This window comes from Antennarius striatus, chromosome 14 (assembly GCF_040054535.1).
Source record: "Antennarius striatus isolate MH-2024 chromosome 14, ASM4005453v1, whole genome shotgun sequence".
In the NCBI taxonomy this organism is placed as follows: Eukaryota; Metazoa; Chordata; class Actinopteri; order Lophiiformes; family Antennariidae; genus Antennarius; species Antennarius striatus.
In genome coordinates this window covers 18,520,623-18,536,512 of record NC_090789.1, presented here as the reverse complement: position 1 = coordinate 18,536,512, position 15,890 = coordinate 18,520,623, and the positions used below count along the sequence as shown (strand labels likewise).

The 15,890-nt window shown below is 41.0% G+C and overlaps 3 protein-coding genes across 5 annotated transcripts in view; 2 read left to right on the top strand and 1 right to left on the bottom strand.

The window, feature by feature from the left end:
- Positions 1–232: 232 nt before the first annotated feature.
- On the bottom strand, positions 233–2,769 carry oxsm (3-oxoacyl-ACP synthase, mitochondrial). Its single transcript, XM_068333547.1, has 2 exons — positions 1,722–2,769; positions 233–782 (listed from the first exon to the last, which is right to left on the bottom strand). Exons 1-2 carry the CDS (start codon positions 2,705–2,707, stop codon positions 380–382), a joined length of 1,389 nt encoding a protein of 462 aa, XP_068189648.1. The 5' UTR covers positions 2,708–2,769; the 3' UTR covers positions 233–379.
- Positions 2,770–3,114: 345 nt separating this feature from the next.
- Positions 3,115–11,210, top strand: ngly1 (N-glycanase 1). Its single transcript, XM_068333750.1, has 12 exons — positions 3,115–3,143; positions 3,696–3,810; positions 3,890–4,105; positions 4,589–4,751; positions 4,835–5,054; positions 5,858–5,979; positions 8,546–8,691; positions 9,226–9,336; positions 9,424–9,609; positions 10,166–10,318; positions 10,784–10,961; positions 11,035–11,210. The coding sequence occupies exons 1-12, from the start codon at positions 3,115–3,117 to the stop codon at positions 11,208–11,210; spliced, it is 1,815 nt and encodes a 604-aa protein (XP_068189851.1).
- The window catches only part of top2b (DNA topoisomerase II beta), a 30,128-nt gene continuing 25,447 nt past the window's right edge, over positions 11,210–15,890 (top strand). For all 3 annotated transcript variants that reach the window (XM_068332694.1, XM_068332693.1, XM_068332695.1), the window contains exons 1-5: positions 11,210–12,286; positions 12,371–12,433; positions 13,399–13,563; positions 14,710–14,800; positions 15,716–15,779. In XM_068332694.1, coding sequence (XP_068188795.1) covers positions 12,179–12,286; positions 12,371–12,433; positions 13,399–13,563; positions 14,710–14,800; positions 15,716–15,779 — 491 coding nt within the window. In that variant the 5' untranslated portion in view covers positions 11,210–12,178. The remainder of the gene's footprint in view (positions 12,287–12,370; positions 12,434–13,398; positions 13,564–14,709; positions 14,801–15,715; positions 15,780–15,890) is intronic.

Here is a 15,890-nt window from a genome sequence, read left to right as displayed (position 1 = left end):
CAGAAGTTTTTCCCAGGTCCATCAAAACCACGAGCAGACACCTGGAGGGTCGAAGATAGAAACTACTGATAGAAAGAAGGTTGCTGAGGCATTCTGGGAGTTTATGTTAAATGTCACTTTCTGTATTTATTAACCATCCCATAAATTCCACAGAAAATGGAAACACAAACCTACAAGTTGTAGAACCAATAACATTCCTATATTTTGCATATTAATTGGATGGAGGCAATATTCTGTCATTAAAGTAAAGAGCTACACAACAGTTTTGTGTTTATATCGATAATTTTATCAAATAGACCATATTTAATACATATTATTACCCAAAATGAAAAATAAAATTGCTGATGTAACATAAGTGAAACTAACAGAGGTTTGCTCATCACATGCTGGCAAGACACAGCGACGCGTTGGTGCCACCAAATCCAAATGAGTTTGTGAGGGCGATCCGGCGTCCAGGAGTTTGCCACTGCTGAGCGACATGGGGAACATAATTCAGGTCAAACTCCGGATCAGTGCGGTCCAGGTTGAGGGTTGGGGGCAGAATGCCATAATAGCAAGCCAAAGCAGTGAATGCTGCCTCCAGAGACCCGGCGGCCCCTAGCAGATGTCCGGTGGCTCCTTTGGTGGAGGAGACAGCCAAGTTCTCAAGGTTCTTCTGGAAAAGTCTCTTAATGGCAGCATTTTCAGCTGCATCACCTAAAGGAGTGGATGTGGCGTGAGCATTTATGTATGTCACGTCCACTGGGGAGACGTTAGCATCTCTGAGGGCTGCAGACATGCATCTGTAAAGACAAGAGTCAGACAAGCTTGATTTTATTATGGGTTTGGGCTGCCTGCTTTTATGAGTGATATGATGATAAAAGTGTGACTGAGAAAAAAAATTGAGAAAACATTAAGAATCTACAAAACAAAACAATGTCACCCTTGGGAACTGTTTGGGCCGTAACTGATATTTTTGTTGCTTTTATGTGTTTCTCTCCCAATAAATCAGTCAGTTAAAAGGCTAAATATATGAAATTCTGCCAGTAATTTTCTTTCATCTTTATTTTCTAAATTCCTTAATGCCTGTCATTGGAAGTGTATACAATAGCAGATTTTCACTGTGTACACACAATACCTGATAGGGTCAAAAATGGTCCAATTGACTCCCATTATAATCACATATTTTTCATATACTAAAAGCATATATATATTATATATATGTATATGGTATATATTACTACACACAATAATGCTGACATGTTATAATGAAACATGATCTTCATTGTCTGCAGCAAGACACTGCCCCCACAATGACCCCACAACCCAGACACAGACCCACTGTCTGTGTTTACACACCAGAAAAAACATGTTTTTCTGTTCATCCAATAGTTGTAATATGTTAATCAGAAGTATTAAACTGTGCACTAACTTTTGGAAATATTCCATATTTTTTGTTTTTCCCATTGGAAGAAAAACAGGATTTTAATGGCAAATTCCATGTAAACATACTGTATATAATAATAAAAACATATATAATAAACTTCATATCTATGGATAGGTCTGAAGCGATGGAAAAGATCTGATGCATTGAAAGAAAAAAAATAATTCTGTATTACATTTTTTTAAAATACTTTTATGAGACGGCCCTTTTGTGACCCGATTAAGTAATATGTGTAGCCAGTTTAATAGATCCTGGAGATGAACTATATAAAGGAATGAATTATACATCTGTCAATCACCTGAACGCTCCATCTCCATCTGGACTTGGTGACGTGATGTGGTTGGCGTCCCCTGAGAGCCCATAGCCCAAGACTTCTGCATAGATCCTGGCTTTTCTTTCCAATGCATGGTCCAGCTCTTCCAGGAGGAGCACCGCGGCGCCTTCACCCATCACAAACCCTTCTCTGTCAGGGTGGAAGGGTCTCGATGCCTGAGTGGGATTGTTATTCCACCGGGTAGCGAGGGCGCGCGCCCTGGCAAAACCAGCAATGGACAAGGGGCTCACACAGGACTCAGTTCCTCCTGAAACCATAGCAACCGCATCCCCATTGGCGATGAACCTGGCTGCATCACCTATGGCATGCGCTCCGGTGGTGCAGGCGGTGGACACGGCGTGGTTGGGACCCTTCAGCTTATGTTTGATACTAATGTGTCCGGCTGCCATGTTGATGAGGATACGAGGCACAAAGAAGGGACTGACCTTATTGTAGCCCCTGGCAGAGAAGGTAGCAGAGGTGCGTGCAATTTCCTCCAGTGGCACCATGCCCATGCCCACAGCCACTCCAGTCGTCAGCTGATCCTCTAAGGTTTTGGGGTACCACCCTGAGTCCTCCAAAGCCAGCTGAGCAGCCCCCAGGGCCATCACTGATGCTGCTGACATGCTGCTGACCTCCCCGCGGGAGGCAAACCGCTCCTCTTTAAACTGGCCCTGCTCACCACCTCTGGGCACCAGCGCTGCCACCCTGCAAGGAAGAGTCTGGTACTCCTGTGAGTCGAGGGCAATGACTCCACTGAGGCCTTTAATCAGGCGGGTCCAGGGTAAATCCAGCCCTGTGCCCAGAGGACACACCAGCCCCACACCGGAAACAACAACCCTCTTCCTACTCCTTCCATCGCTGTGGTGTCTGGAGTCCTGGCTGAGACAGGCGCGTCTTAGAAGAAGGTTCCTCAAGCTCTGTGGTCCCAGGTAGACTTTAGTCCAACGGGAAATTGATAAAGCAGACATGTTACAATCACTATCTATTTTGACATAATCGAGATTTTGAGGTTTAGTGACTCCCGTCTTAATATAAGAAGACACCAAGTGTGAAATGTCAAAACGAACTTTTGGCTCATTTAATTGACGATACAGACGTCAAACGGCGTCTTTAATTGTGCCTGTATCTATGTTAAACGTAATCTGATTAATTAATACATATTAATAAAAATTTTGTTTAACACACAGAAAAAGAATATAATAACACTATTGGATAAAATTAATATCTTGAAAAACGTGTTGCAATTCTTCTAATATCTCCGCAAATATTCAGGCAGTTTGCAGGTCAGCTCCATCCAGGACCCGAGGTCCTCTTTAGCAATAGATCTCTTACAGTCAGCGGAAAGGCTATACTGTATTGTGGTTACGGAATTAGCATGGCCATGACCCCGGCTGTAACCATATTGTGTGAAAATTGTAATGAAGACTTTTTAGACGCCACCAAGTTGTTACTCACATACGCGGACAACATTTTAAGGCAAGACTATGAATTTAACGAAATATATCGACAGTGTTTCTTAACTGCTAGCATAACGTTAACATGAGCTAAACCGTGCTCGGAACACGGTGTCATTAGCAGTGTTAGCTAACCTGTTCAAACTAACGCAGATGTGCGACATTCTTTAAAACTAAATTACTTAATATTGAATTCTGTGTAACTGCTCAAGGTGTTGTTGATTTGACATATGTGTGATAAACAATTAGCAGCTTCAAATTCTTAAAATTTGTACGCTAAATTTTGCTTCAAATACGCATAATAAAGTGTTATAATAAAAGCTCAGTCGTGTAAAAGAAAGAAAACAAATCTCTCAACGACAGCAGTTTTTTCTCGTCTCCCTCTGGAACACGGAGATCATTGATTTGTGCACACAGACACGTTTATTCCACCACAGGGGAACAAACAGATTTTTCCGAAATCATTGAAACTCTGCCTCCTCTGAATGTCACGTCTCAACAGGTATCCAAATGAGGAAAAGTACAGATCAATCCGCCTAGGCAATCCTACCTTCTCCAGGAAGCTGCTGCCCATAAAAGGTGCAGTGGAATGCCTCTTTGAGATGGGTTTTGAGGAGGTAATAACTGGTGTAATGTGTTAAAGCCAGACGTGGTCTACCTCTGAGTATGGCTGAAACATCTTTCACCTCTTGTCAGGCTGAGACCCACCTGGTTTTCCCCAAGTCTGCGTCGGTAGAGCAGCTGAAGATCATCAGGGAATCCATAGCAGCGCAGAGGTATCTCAGGCTCAATGGACGACAGCCTGTCCCACCGGCTGCGCAGGCCTCTGGGGACACAGCTTCAGCACCAGGGAGCTCCGCTGCTGCCTCCAGTCAGCCAGCAACATCAGAGCCAGCACATCCATCATCCTTGGTAAAGATGTGCTTACCCCTTCTTAAAATGTCACAAATCATTATTGAACGGATTAATGTCTTGCTGCTACATTGTTCCGCTGGTTTATGAGTAATGGTGCAAAGTTTTCGATATGTTCAAAAGGTCAAGGAGAGCGCCCTTTGTCCACACCAAACTTCAATGATTTCTTTAAATGGATTATTGTGGAAATCCCAGCGCGAACCAGTTAACCTACAAACAAGTGGGCATGGGGATGAATATAACTTCTGTAAAGCAAGGGCAGATTTGAAGTGATTTTAAAATTTGCTACTTTCATCAGAAGTAGCAGTCTAGCTTTGTCTACGCTCGAAACAATAGAAATATAAGTAAGGTATTATTATGACATACATGAGTAATAACTCACTTAGACTTTAATTTTAAACAAGAAATGTATGAGTGTTAAACAAAAAGCATTCATAATTTTGGTATTCATGTAATCTGGATGCTTTGTCTTCCTTCTGTCAGGAGAGTAGTATGAGCTTCTTTGCGACCCTCCAGTCAAACTTCCATCATGTCATGATGTATGAGAACCTGGAACTGCAGCAGAAAACCAAATCCTTCATCCCTCAGCAGAATCTGCTTGATCTTGCTCAACAGAAGCTGGTTGAGACAATGAAGGGCGATGCAGGTGAAGTCCTGTCACCATTATTCACAATGTGTAGGCGTTACTTTAAACCTTGGAGTTGGACTGATTCTGTCCTCTGTTTGCAGAGTCCAAACTTGGTATCGAGGACTTCCTGGTGCTGGAGTTGCTCAGGTGGTTCAAACAAGACTTCTTTTCCTGGGTGGACTGTCTGCCCTGCAGCTGCTGTGGGGGTTCGACTCAGAACACCGGCTCCTTGAGTCCGACCACAGACGACCTGCGCTGGGGAGCCCAGAGAGTGGAAAACCACTTCTGTCAGAGCTGCCAGCACTCTACAAGATTCCCCAGGTTGGTTTGTGTCGGTGTGATATTCGGGTGTGTTTTTCTTCTGCAAGGACAGACTTCAGGCTAGGGTTCGTCTAAAAACTACAATTTACATTTTTATTAAGAACGAGAAGATTTTACATTTTATCCTGCCTATGGATTTCATTGTTGAATTGCTGTTTCTCATTTTACATGTGGGGAAATATCTTCCTGAAAATTCACATAGATCACATGTGTCAAACTCAAGGCCCGGGGGCCAAATGTTGCCCTCCACATCATTTTATGTGGCCTGCGAGAGCATAAAGGTCAGAGTGTTTAAAAATAAACAGGTCAAAAGTGTGCTTTGAGCAAAACTACATTTCCCACAATGCAGTAATTAAGCCCATTAAATTCTGACAAAAATGTTGTGAACAAAGTTAATGTCCTGACTTGTGTCTGATGTTATTTTTCTTTATTCATTGGTAGTTTGATCCTTGATTGATGGAGTTCTGTGGGTTTAATAACCTGACAAATTAAAAGGATTTATGTTAGAACAGAGAAACAATTTTTTCTGCGTAACTGTAATGTTTGTAACTTGAATAAATAAAGAACAAATTATTTATTTTGAGTTATTTAACATTAAGGAGTAGTTACATTTATTTTACATTACATTGAGTTACATTTAGTTACATTTATTAGATACATCTGGCCCTGTGAGGACAGCCGTGATGCTGCTGTGGTCCTCGGTGAAAATGAGTTTGACCCCCCTGATGTAGAGTATAGATGAATGTAACCACAGAACACATGGAGAATGTAGGACTGAATTTTCTGTGTGTTTTCAACAACAGGTACAACAATCCTGAGAAGCTTCTTGAAACCAGGAGAGGGCGTTGTGGGGAGTGGGCGAACTGTTTCACGCTGTGCTGCAGAGCCGTGGGCCTTGAGGCCAGATACGTTTGGGACAGCACAGGTACGAAGGAACATTTCAGTTCAGACCAAAGATCCACAGCAAGATGAAGCCGATTCAGAATGTAGGAGATTAAATCTTCAGAGACCAACTCAAGCTGTGTTATTCCTACCTGAGACTTAGCTTGACAAGCTGCTGTTAGCTGGTGTTAGAACATATTATCATCTGTCAGCAGCTCATCAGCACCTCTTTGTAGAGAACGGAAGAACGATAGAATTACCTCATCGTCATTTGTTTGAGGATGCAAGACTAATATTTAAATTTCCTCTTATCTGTCAGCTTCAGTGCAAACTGTTTCTTTCAGTGCACTTTTATTTACCATCATTCACACAGCCACCACACACACACACACACACACACACACACACACACACACACACACACACACACACACACACACACACACACACACACACACTTTTTTTCTAATCTCCAAATAAGGAGATTTTACTCTCATCTGTGTCTATTACAGTATTTTCTGCACTATAAGGCGCACCTAAAAGCCTATAGGGGACGGGAACCTTACAAGCCAATGGCTTCTACCCGTCAACCCTTTTTTTTTCTTTTCGGATGTTCCAACACTGATGAAAGTGAAATATGTTGGAATAACGTGTGGAAAGAAGAAAAATAAACTGAATAAATAAATATAATTTTCTCATAGTCCCGTAGTGCACCTTATAATCCGATGCACCTTGTACAGTAATACCTCTGTACTCGACCATAATCCGTTCTGAGGTGGTGGTTGAGCACCGATTTGTTTGACCACCGAAACCAATTTTCCCATAAGAAATAATGGAAATATTATAAGAACGTGTATCTAAACAACAATGAACACGTAAATGTGCACAAGCGGTACATGATAAAGATAAAGCATTATAAACCATTTTGTATAATTTACTTAGGTTTCGGAGAGTGGTTGATGGCACTAGCGTCATCATGGAAGGGGAATCCCCTCCATGATGACGCTAGGTAACGCGCCTCCAGGGGTTTTCTCCCTTCTCTCTCTCTTCCGTGGAGGTGAATCTGGCTGGGCAGTAGCCTTCCTCTTTTCTTTAAGAAGGAACCTGTCCATTGTCAGTTGCTTCTGCTTCAAGATAGTGGAAATGGTTGACTTTGCCATTTCGTACTGCGACGCGAGGTCGGACACTCGTACACCACTTTCATATTTTGCTATAATTTCCGTACGTCTTTGCGTACGTAATTTGCGTACGTGTTACTCCGCTGGCGGTCTGAGTCGAACGGACGCTTACCCGCTGGCCGAGGAGCGTGTTCGGGTCGACTCGGCCAGTCGAGTACCGAAAATCTGTTCGTGGTCCGATACATTTTCTACTCGAATTTTTTGGTCGAGCACCGATTTGGTCGAGTATAGAGGCGGTCGAGTACAGAGGTATCACTGTATATGGATTAATATTAAAATTAGTGTTGGTTAAAAACAAGATCGCTGAAAAAAAAGCCGGCAGTCTGGCTGCCAGTCATGCCGCACTCGGCCACCAGGGGGCCCCCTCAGAAGGCACTCGGGCCTACGCCCCCTAACAACGGTCGTCAAGGGGCGTCACCGAAGTGCCGCTCTCACTGACCTGCTGCCTGACTGCAGAGCAGCCTGGGGAGAGCAGTGGTACCTGGCTACGACTCCGTAGTAAAACAGGGAATTTCCAACGATTCTATTAATAACGTTTGACTGACTGACTGATCTCAGTATTTCCTAACTATTTGGCGTCGGAAATAACCCACTTTAAACTTAACTGGTCTAAAAAAAGCCATTGTGCTGTCATCTGGAATCTAGTGACAGTCCATTCTATTAGTCTGTGGAAACACACGGAGAAACTGGCAGAAAGGTGAATAAAGACCCTCAGAGCTGAACTTCTAGCCTTTTCTGAAATTTCAAGAGCAGTCACTGCTAGACAAAGGTGTCTACTGTACTGCAATTGATTTACAAATGTAGTAGATACCTGAAACAACACGTTACGGGGGGGCAGGGGCGCGCATTCAGGCTTGTGTATTCTGTCTGCAGCGACGTGCGGTGAGATTCACGGTGGTGAGACACCGACGTTAAAGTCAGTTCTAGGAGTAAAACAGCGTCACATTTGACAGTAAATTAGCAGCCAGCTCTGGCTAGTGAATGGATAGCGCAACTACAGCCACTATTTTTTAAAATCTATTTTAATTTTTTTTAATTATATGCGCCTTATAAATAAATGATAAAATAAACAATTCATTAAAAATGTGCCTTATAATCCAGTGCACCTTACAGTGCAGAAAATACAGTAGTTAGATTGTGTCTTGTCAACAGGATTACTACTGTAAATTACATTTTGTGAGTGGTTTGGGCTTCAATTTAAATTCCCTCTAATGCAAAAATGATTTCCATGGAACTTGGTAGAATGAGACATACATGATATCCATACAGAGCAGTGGATCCTAAAATGTTCCATAACCTTAGTTTGTGTAAGATAGATCATTGTTAAGGTTAAGAGGACCGGTTATGTAGCTATTGGGCTGACATGAGAACAGTGTGTAGAACGGAAAGCAAATAAAAGTGTATGTGAAAGGATTTGTGGTCTTGTTTCAGACCACGTGTGGACGGAGGTCTACTCGGCGTCTCAGCGGCGCTGGCTGCACTGCGACTCGTGTGAGAACGTGTGTGATAAGCCTCTCCTGTACGAGATCGGCTGGGGGAAGAAACTGGCTTATATTCTGGCTTTCTCCAAAGACCAGGTCAGACGAACAGACGTGAAACACTACTGTCATATTTCATTGTAGAGCAGTGAGCAGATGAGGTTTTTTCAGCTTTTTGAACAGCTTCCTCATTTGGTGACTTATTTTTTATTAATGAAATTTTTTTTTTCTTAAGACATAGAGCAGTAAATGTAGGAAAAAAATGAATATCTTTAGGTCCTGGCTAATAATTCAGGTTAGTATATATTATTGTTTCATTTGGTTGATTGATCAGTATTACAATTACATAAATACTGCGTGGATAGATGGCACATTCAGGCTTTTTTTTGCTGTTAGGTTTTTTATTTATTTTTTATTTAGAGTTTTGTTGAACAATTTGCCAAATTTTACAGAAAATACTGGATTTGGTTCAATGCTAATTTGGAGCAGAGGAACATGGGCTAAGTGGTCGGCCCTGTTGTCTGTTCCAGTTTTAGTTATGAGAGCCAATCACCAAAGAACTTTGTGCTGTGAACTTGTTACTTCTCTTCTGCCTTCAACAAACAGTTCAGATTGTTTTTAAATGTGATGCAGGTGGTTGATGTCACATGGAGGTATTCCTGTAAGCATCCAGAGGTTTTATCAAGAAGAACCCGAGTCCAGGAGGCCTGGCTGCTGCACACCATCAATGGACTCAATGCCTCAGTGAGTTTAAATCTTTAAACTTCAAGCAGACTAAATTTGTGCTGTATCAGTACAGTAAAGCACTTCCTGTCTGTTCCTACACCAAAGAGGCAGCAGTCCCTGAGTCCGGGTAGGAAGAAGGTGCTGATGGAAAGGTTGCTTGTTGAGCTGGTGGAGTTTATTTCCCCCAAGAAACCAAAACCTGGAGAGCTGGGTGGACGCAACTCTGGCTCTCTGGCATGGCGGTTAGCACGGGGGGAGACAAGCACACCTTCTACAGGGTCCTCCACACAGGTAGAGTAACTGCTTCAGCACATGACTTTTTTTTAACAATGTGACTTTGCGGGGGGCTTTCTGTTGGTAGATTGGCTTCACACAGACGTCGTCTGATTGTGACAGGACTCACAGGCACGCTAAATCTTCTTGGATCCTCCTGGAGCTGATCATTGGCTGAGCTTTTGTCAGTTTGGTTATTCTCTGATCCATTCCAGAAGTTATTTTTCTTTTTCTGCCTCGTCTTTCTGGTTTTGGCCATTTTAAAGTGTTTGATATCATTTTAATTCAACAGCCTAAAATTTTTCTGCACTTTTTCCCCTCTTTTATCCATTTCTTTATTAAAAAAACGCTCTTCATCAGAATAGTGTCTTGAATGACCCGTTTCACTTGGTTCTTCAGGACAAATACACAGTTTTGAGCATAACTGTGTCTGTGTGTGTGTGTTTGTGTATATATATATATATATATATATATATATATATATATATATATATATATATATATATATATATATAAACTAACACTTTGCATTTCTCAGCAGACTGAAGGTTACGTGTTCACTCCTACTGAGAAGGAGAGGACTGACCGGTTACTACACGTGAGCTACAGCGCCTCCAAAGACCAGTACTGTCGAGTGTCCAACAACTCTGAGCTCGTTCAGGGCTGGGATAAGTGTGTGTGGGCAAAGGAGTCGGTCTTCAGAAAGGTGGAGAGTGACTGGCAGATGGTATGTTTCATATTGTTACAATAAATTTCTAGGCTTTTTTTTTTCTTTTCAAAGATTAATTCATCTCCTACACAGAGATCTCCATATCCTAGAAGAGTTGCCGGTTTATTGCAGTTCCAGAAAGAAAGACATTCATGAGCGAAAGTTGCTGTGAGGCAACAGCGCGACCCGCTGTGCCTCCACATCACTTTCATTTTATTTCTAAAATCACCACGTATTCATCCCTTATTTACTTAAAAATCATATAAAGTGAAAAATAAAATAAAATTTAAGATAAGAATGAGTTTATTTTTAAAGAAAGCAATCTTTCTTTTTCATATTCCAGTAAATGCACTACTGAAATTACTTATTAAAGAAAAGTGCAGTAGTTTTGTTGTCAAGAAGACTTTATTATAAGGAAATGTAGGCTTTAAGAATAAGTTGTTAAAATTCTGGAGCAGACCAGACTTTTGTTTCTTTCTACAGGTGTACATCGCTCGAACAGAAAACTCCTCCGTGGGAATGATCAGCTGGAAGTTTGACTTGGGTCAAGTTGGCCTGAAGATAAAGTTGGTGTCAGTCATGGTCCACAGCCAGACCTTTCACTCCGGAAAAGTCTGCTGGCACCTGCAGGCAGGCCAGACTATGACAGAGTTCTCTGGAGGTATGTGTGTATGTAAATAATCTGAATGTTCAGCGTGATCCCTCTTAATTTCCTCCCATGCTTGAACTCCCAGATGGGAAGATGCAGTCGTTCCCGAGTCTGTCCGGCGTGTCGGAGTTCAGCGTGGTAGCAAAACTCAGTGGTGGTGAAGGGGAGACGTCATGGCAGCACGCACAGCTGTTCAGAGAAAGCATGAAGCAGGCAGAAGAGTCTTCGTTTGAAATCTTCATCCACTTGGAGAACGCCTAACACCGGCTTTACTCCCCCGGACTGAGGATTCCTTTCATCTACTAACTGTCATGACAAATCTGTGCAATATTTTTAAAAAGTAAATGTGCATGCCCCGATTATAGATCAGTTATGATTTAAATGTTTTTGACGTGTACATTTTGCATGTATTGCAGAGTACAGTTGTAACTGATTTACGTGAGGGCCAACGAACTTTCGGAAATGTGTCATCTGCATATTTGTGAAGGGGTTTTAAAATCGAAGCAATAGATTTGAGTCGAAGACAAAATCTGAAAGGAAAAGGGACAGATTTGACTCCACATGTGAAGGTGTTTGTGACTCATGGAAACATTCCCCTCGGCAAACCGCGTTCAGCTCAGGTGAGACTCTTTACGGTCCCAAACTATCGTAATTGTTGGTGAGTATGTTCCTACTTGGTTGGAGCAGTTTTATACAATACCACACCCACTTATGTCGATGTAAACTATTACTGTGTGCTCGAAAGGGCACAACATAGAAAGTCCATGACGAGGAAATAAAGATATTTTTCTGTTTATTAGCGAAATATCTTGTGAAGCTGCGGACAGGTCTTTATTATTAGGCTGTGGTCCCTGAATTATGGCGCTTGAGTGGATTGCCGCCATCTTGCGTTGACACCAATGTACAGACTGATAAATGTAGACGCTTCCTATTGGTGGCGGTGCCGGTTCCTTTGAAAAGCAGCCACCTGATTGGTCGGTTTGTCCGCGAGACGGATTTGTCGTCCGTCTTGCAGATGGAGGTGCCGGACAGCGGAAGGCTTTGCTAGCTAGTGTTCGTTTTGCTTGTAAATGGAAAGTATTTTATTATTTTTACGGCGTTTTTGTTGCACTGTTATCGCTTTTAGTTTACCCATAAAATTTTAAACGTATTTATGTTTGTGTTTTTTTTTTAGCATTTTATTAGCTTGAAGTACTCCGGCTAGCATCTTTGTTGGAACTTTAGGCCTTATGTGCCGCCGCTGGTCGATTTTAACAAAAGCCACGATACCCTCACCTCCGCCTGGTTTGCGACATTCAAGGACTATCGTTAAAGCGAAAAACATGGGAGACAAACAGGTGTGGGGACCTTTCTCGTAACTGAGACATTTGTTATGCGGGCCGCCATTGCATTTCACCACAATTGAAAACATTTGAAACTAGATTATAGGATCACAAAGGAAGATGTCCAACGACGCAGCAGGAAGCGGCGTATTGGCGTGGATGGTAAGTTAGTTTGAAATAATAACTTGTACCTCTGTTAACTAAAAACTCTTCTGTAACTGGGAAAAGGTGTGATTTTTATATCTTAGACAGAGTATAGTAGAATTACTTGTGAGGTTAGTCTAATGTTTATTTCCGCTCACCTGCCGTGTCCATTTAAATTCTGACCGGCGCTACAAACAAGGATGTGTGAAGGAGAAATAGCAAAGAGGGTGTATGGTAGAGACATGTTTTTATTTCTAATTTACTACACTAGCACCTGATCTGTGCAGAAATTGCCATTGATTAAGTTTGAGTCTCGTCTCCGGAGGGTAATCGACTCAGCTGTCATGAATGAATGGGACAGGGATCAACGAGAAGTCAACAGTGTTGAGGCACAGAAGTCAGACGGGTGTCCCTAAAACCCACTGGTTGATGTTGATCATTAAAAAACCTTTGGGTAATTAGTTATTTTAGGACAAACATGAGATTAACAAAACGATGTATTTTATATTATTACTTATATATATGATCATTTTCATATCAGAATGACTGATGTGGTGGTCTGTCCACATCAGCGCCAAATGAAAATATAGAATTAAAATATGAATTAAAATTTTTTATTTTTTTTGTCTAAAATGATGTGGCACAGATTTATCACAAATGTTATTTTATTTCTGATATTTTCATTTGAATTCCATCAGGATATATTTTTTTTCTTCTGTTTATGTAAAGTTAAATGTTGCTGTAGCTAATCTCATTATTGTTTCAGATTAATTTAAAATTTTGTTTTGTAACACTTAAAACACACCGTACCAGAAACATGTGTATCAATCCATACCTTTAAATGCCCACTTGTGTGTGTGAGTGTTCATTAACTTTCACCACCACCAGAGACTGCTCCCCATGATGAAGCTGTCTTTGCTCAGCTCCTGTGGTGCTATTTGAGTGAGGTGTGTTTTTAGAAACCAAAGCAATTCTCTCAACAGGAGGCGACAAACGGCAGGGGTGATGCTGGCAAGATGGAAGTTACCAAGAAAGACAAAGCCAGCTCTAAGTTATCTGTGGAGAGAGTGTACCAGAAGAAAACCCAGCTAGAACACATCCTTCTCCGTCCCGACACATACATCGGCTCCGTGGAGCCCATCACTCAGGTGAGTCCAGAAACCACCGCCTTCAGAGTCGGACACCGTATTTTAAAACACATTCATTTTACACATTCAGATGTCATCAGAGGGCTGATGGTTGTTTCTCTTTAGATTTGACCATTTTCAAAAAGGTAATTTGATGTTTCAACTATTCCTGCTGTCTTTGGGGGACTTAAGGTCTTCCCATTGTTATTTATGGTAATATTATTGTAAATAGACAGATGTTGGTAATGTAGCATAAGGTTTAACTGTATTTGGTGCTATATGTTTATGTAGTAAACAATTTATACAAAGAGATAAAACAGCAAAAGTATCCGTATCCATCATCGGAATTGATTGCAGCTGTACTCCTCCAACATATGGACTGGCACGGCCTCTGAATGTGGCACGCTCTTTGATCACAGCTGCCTGTGATCAAAGGGAATAACCGATTCTGTTCCAGAACATTAAAAATATAAAGTTTTTGGTAAAATCCCTGGTAAAATCCCAAAACTTTCTGGTTTTCGTTCCATGAACCATTTCAAAGCCCTGGTTTAAATACAATTATGCGATGGAAGTGTTGCGTTGATGTTGGCAATTTTACGTAAATTTGGAAACTTTCTCTTGGATGTTGCAGCGACACGACACAAACTTTACCAGCATTATGGAGCTGATGTTCACAACTAACTAGTGTGCCAAAACTTGGTGAATGAAAACATTTTAAAGCGTCTGTTTGGGTCTCAGTTATCCAGGTCATGGTTATCCAAAGCTGTTTAAATCAATCCACTGGATTGATTTAAACGGCTTTAGATGGTTCCATGTCTGTAGAGGCAGGAATAAATAAAGACTTATGTGGGAGTATTGTTTCACCTTGCTTTATTTTGATGAAAATTTTCATCTGGATTACCTTAATAATACTAATCTGGTGATCGTCCTGTGAAGTAAATTGCTTGGTATAATCCTAGTAATTTTTTAAGTAGCTTTTGGTATAAATGTGAGTTATCCAAATATTTTCAAGTTATCATAGTCTTTGAACATTTTGTATAAAGTCTATAGTACTAATAAGATGGCATATAAGTTAACTTTCTTAGCTTGACAAGGAAATATTTTATGGTAACTGCTTCTCAGTTTTTGCTCATTTCATTAATAAAACTGTGTTTTCCTTCTTTACAGCAAATGTGGGTGTTTGATGAAGACCTGGGAATGAACCAGAGGGAAATCACCTACGTTCCTGGACTTTACAAGATTTTTGATGAAATTTTGGGTGAGTGATTTGGTGTGTGTGTGTGTTTCATCCCGACCTAGCTGAGTAGTCTAGCAGTTTGAAATTTGTATGTTTTAATTTCCTTAATGTCAGTATTTCCAGTTGTGAAGTTAATTGTGGAGCTTATCACTGTTAATGGAGCAGTAGATTGTAAAATCCTTTCGTTTTCCACCTTGTTGGACCATCAGTTATTTTATCCAAGCACATGTAAAGAAAAAATGTGAAGACATCCTGAGAGATGTTCAACTCTGATGACCACTTCTTGGAATTCTATGGCATATTTGACAAATTGACAGTTCAGCTGATCATGAAAATAATTATTGGTTGCAGTTCATGTTTATTACTGCCAACGAGTCACACGTCATGTGATCAGTCACATCAGTCCTCTGGTTTGTCTTGAAAAACTGAATTTCTATCAATTTGAGATCCAGGTGTAGATTTAGATTCTGGATTTTTCTTCGGGCTTTTGTTGTGACAATTTCCTAATATTAGAAAAAAAATGGACATATCTCAATAGAAATAACCAAAACAGAGAGAGCACGTTGTGTTCCACCTCAATACACAGCAGGACCCAGATTTGAGTCATTCTCCAGATCTGGCACATAAAATTATTCAGTATTCAGTAACAAGGAAGAGTAAGAGGTGACACTGGCCCTGGAGCTGAGACCAGGCAGAGCCCTTCAAATGGATTCATGTATCTGTGGAGGGTAAAAAGTTTAGTTTGATTTTAAAATTACATTTATTAATTTATTAACTCATGAACTGTTGTTAAAAACAGATTCCAAAGCAACGTCATCATGGTGACATCACTGTACTGCATGCTGCACCCTGGGAGTTTGTGATAATGGAATGCACTTTCTGAATGAATTTGTAGAGGCTGTTATCTTCATGAATGTTTCTTTTTTTGGTCTACAGTCAATGCAGCTGACAACAAACAAAGAGACAAGAACATGACTGCCATCAAGATCACCATTGATCCGTGAGTATCTTTGTTTTTCATATGTTTGGTCCTGACTGGAAATTGACCATTTCTTCTTTTCCCAGATTTACCTTCCTCCACAATCTCATGTAAATTTATTCAGTTTCTCTG

Bases quoted from the DNA above. Each gene is read 5' to 3' on its own strand.
- oxsm (XM_068333547.1), bottom strand. From the start codon at position 2,707: ATGTCTGCTTTATCAATTTCCCGTTGGACTAAAGTCTACCTGGGACCA. The intron at 783-1,721 runs GTGATTGACAGA...TTGTCTTTACAG, and splicing joins GATGGAGATGGAGCGTTCAG to ATGCATGTCTGCAGCCCTCA.
- ngly1 (XM_068333750.1), top strand. From the start codon at position 3,115: ATGGCCATGACCCCGGCTGTAACCATATT. The intron at 3,811-3,889 runs GTAATAACTGGT...ACCTCTTGTCAG, and splicing joins TTGAGATGGGTTTTGAGGAG to GCTGAGACCCACCTGGTTTT. The intron at 10,319-10,783 runs GTATGTTTCATA...TTCTTTCTACAG, and splicing joins TGGAGAGTGACTGGCAGATG to GTGTACATCGCTCGAACAGA.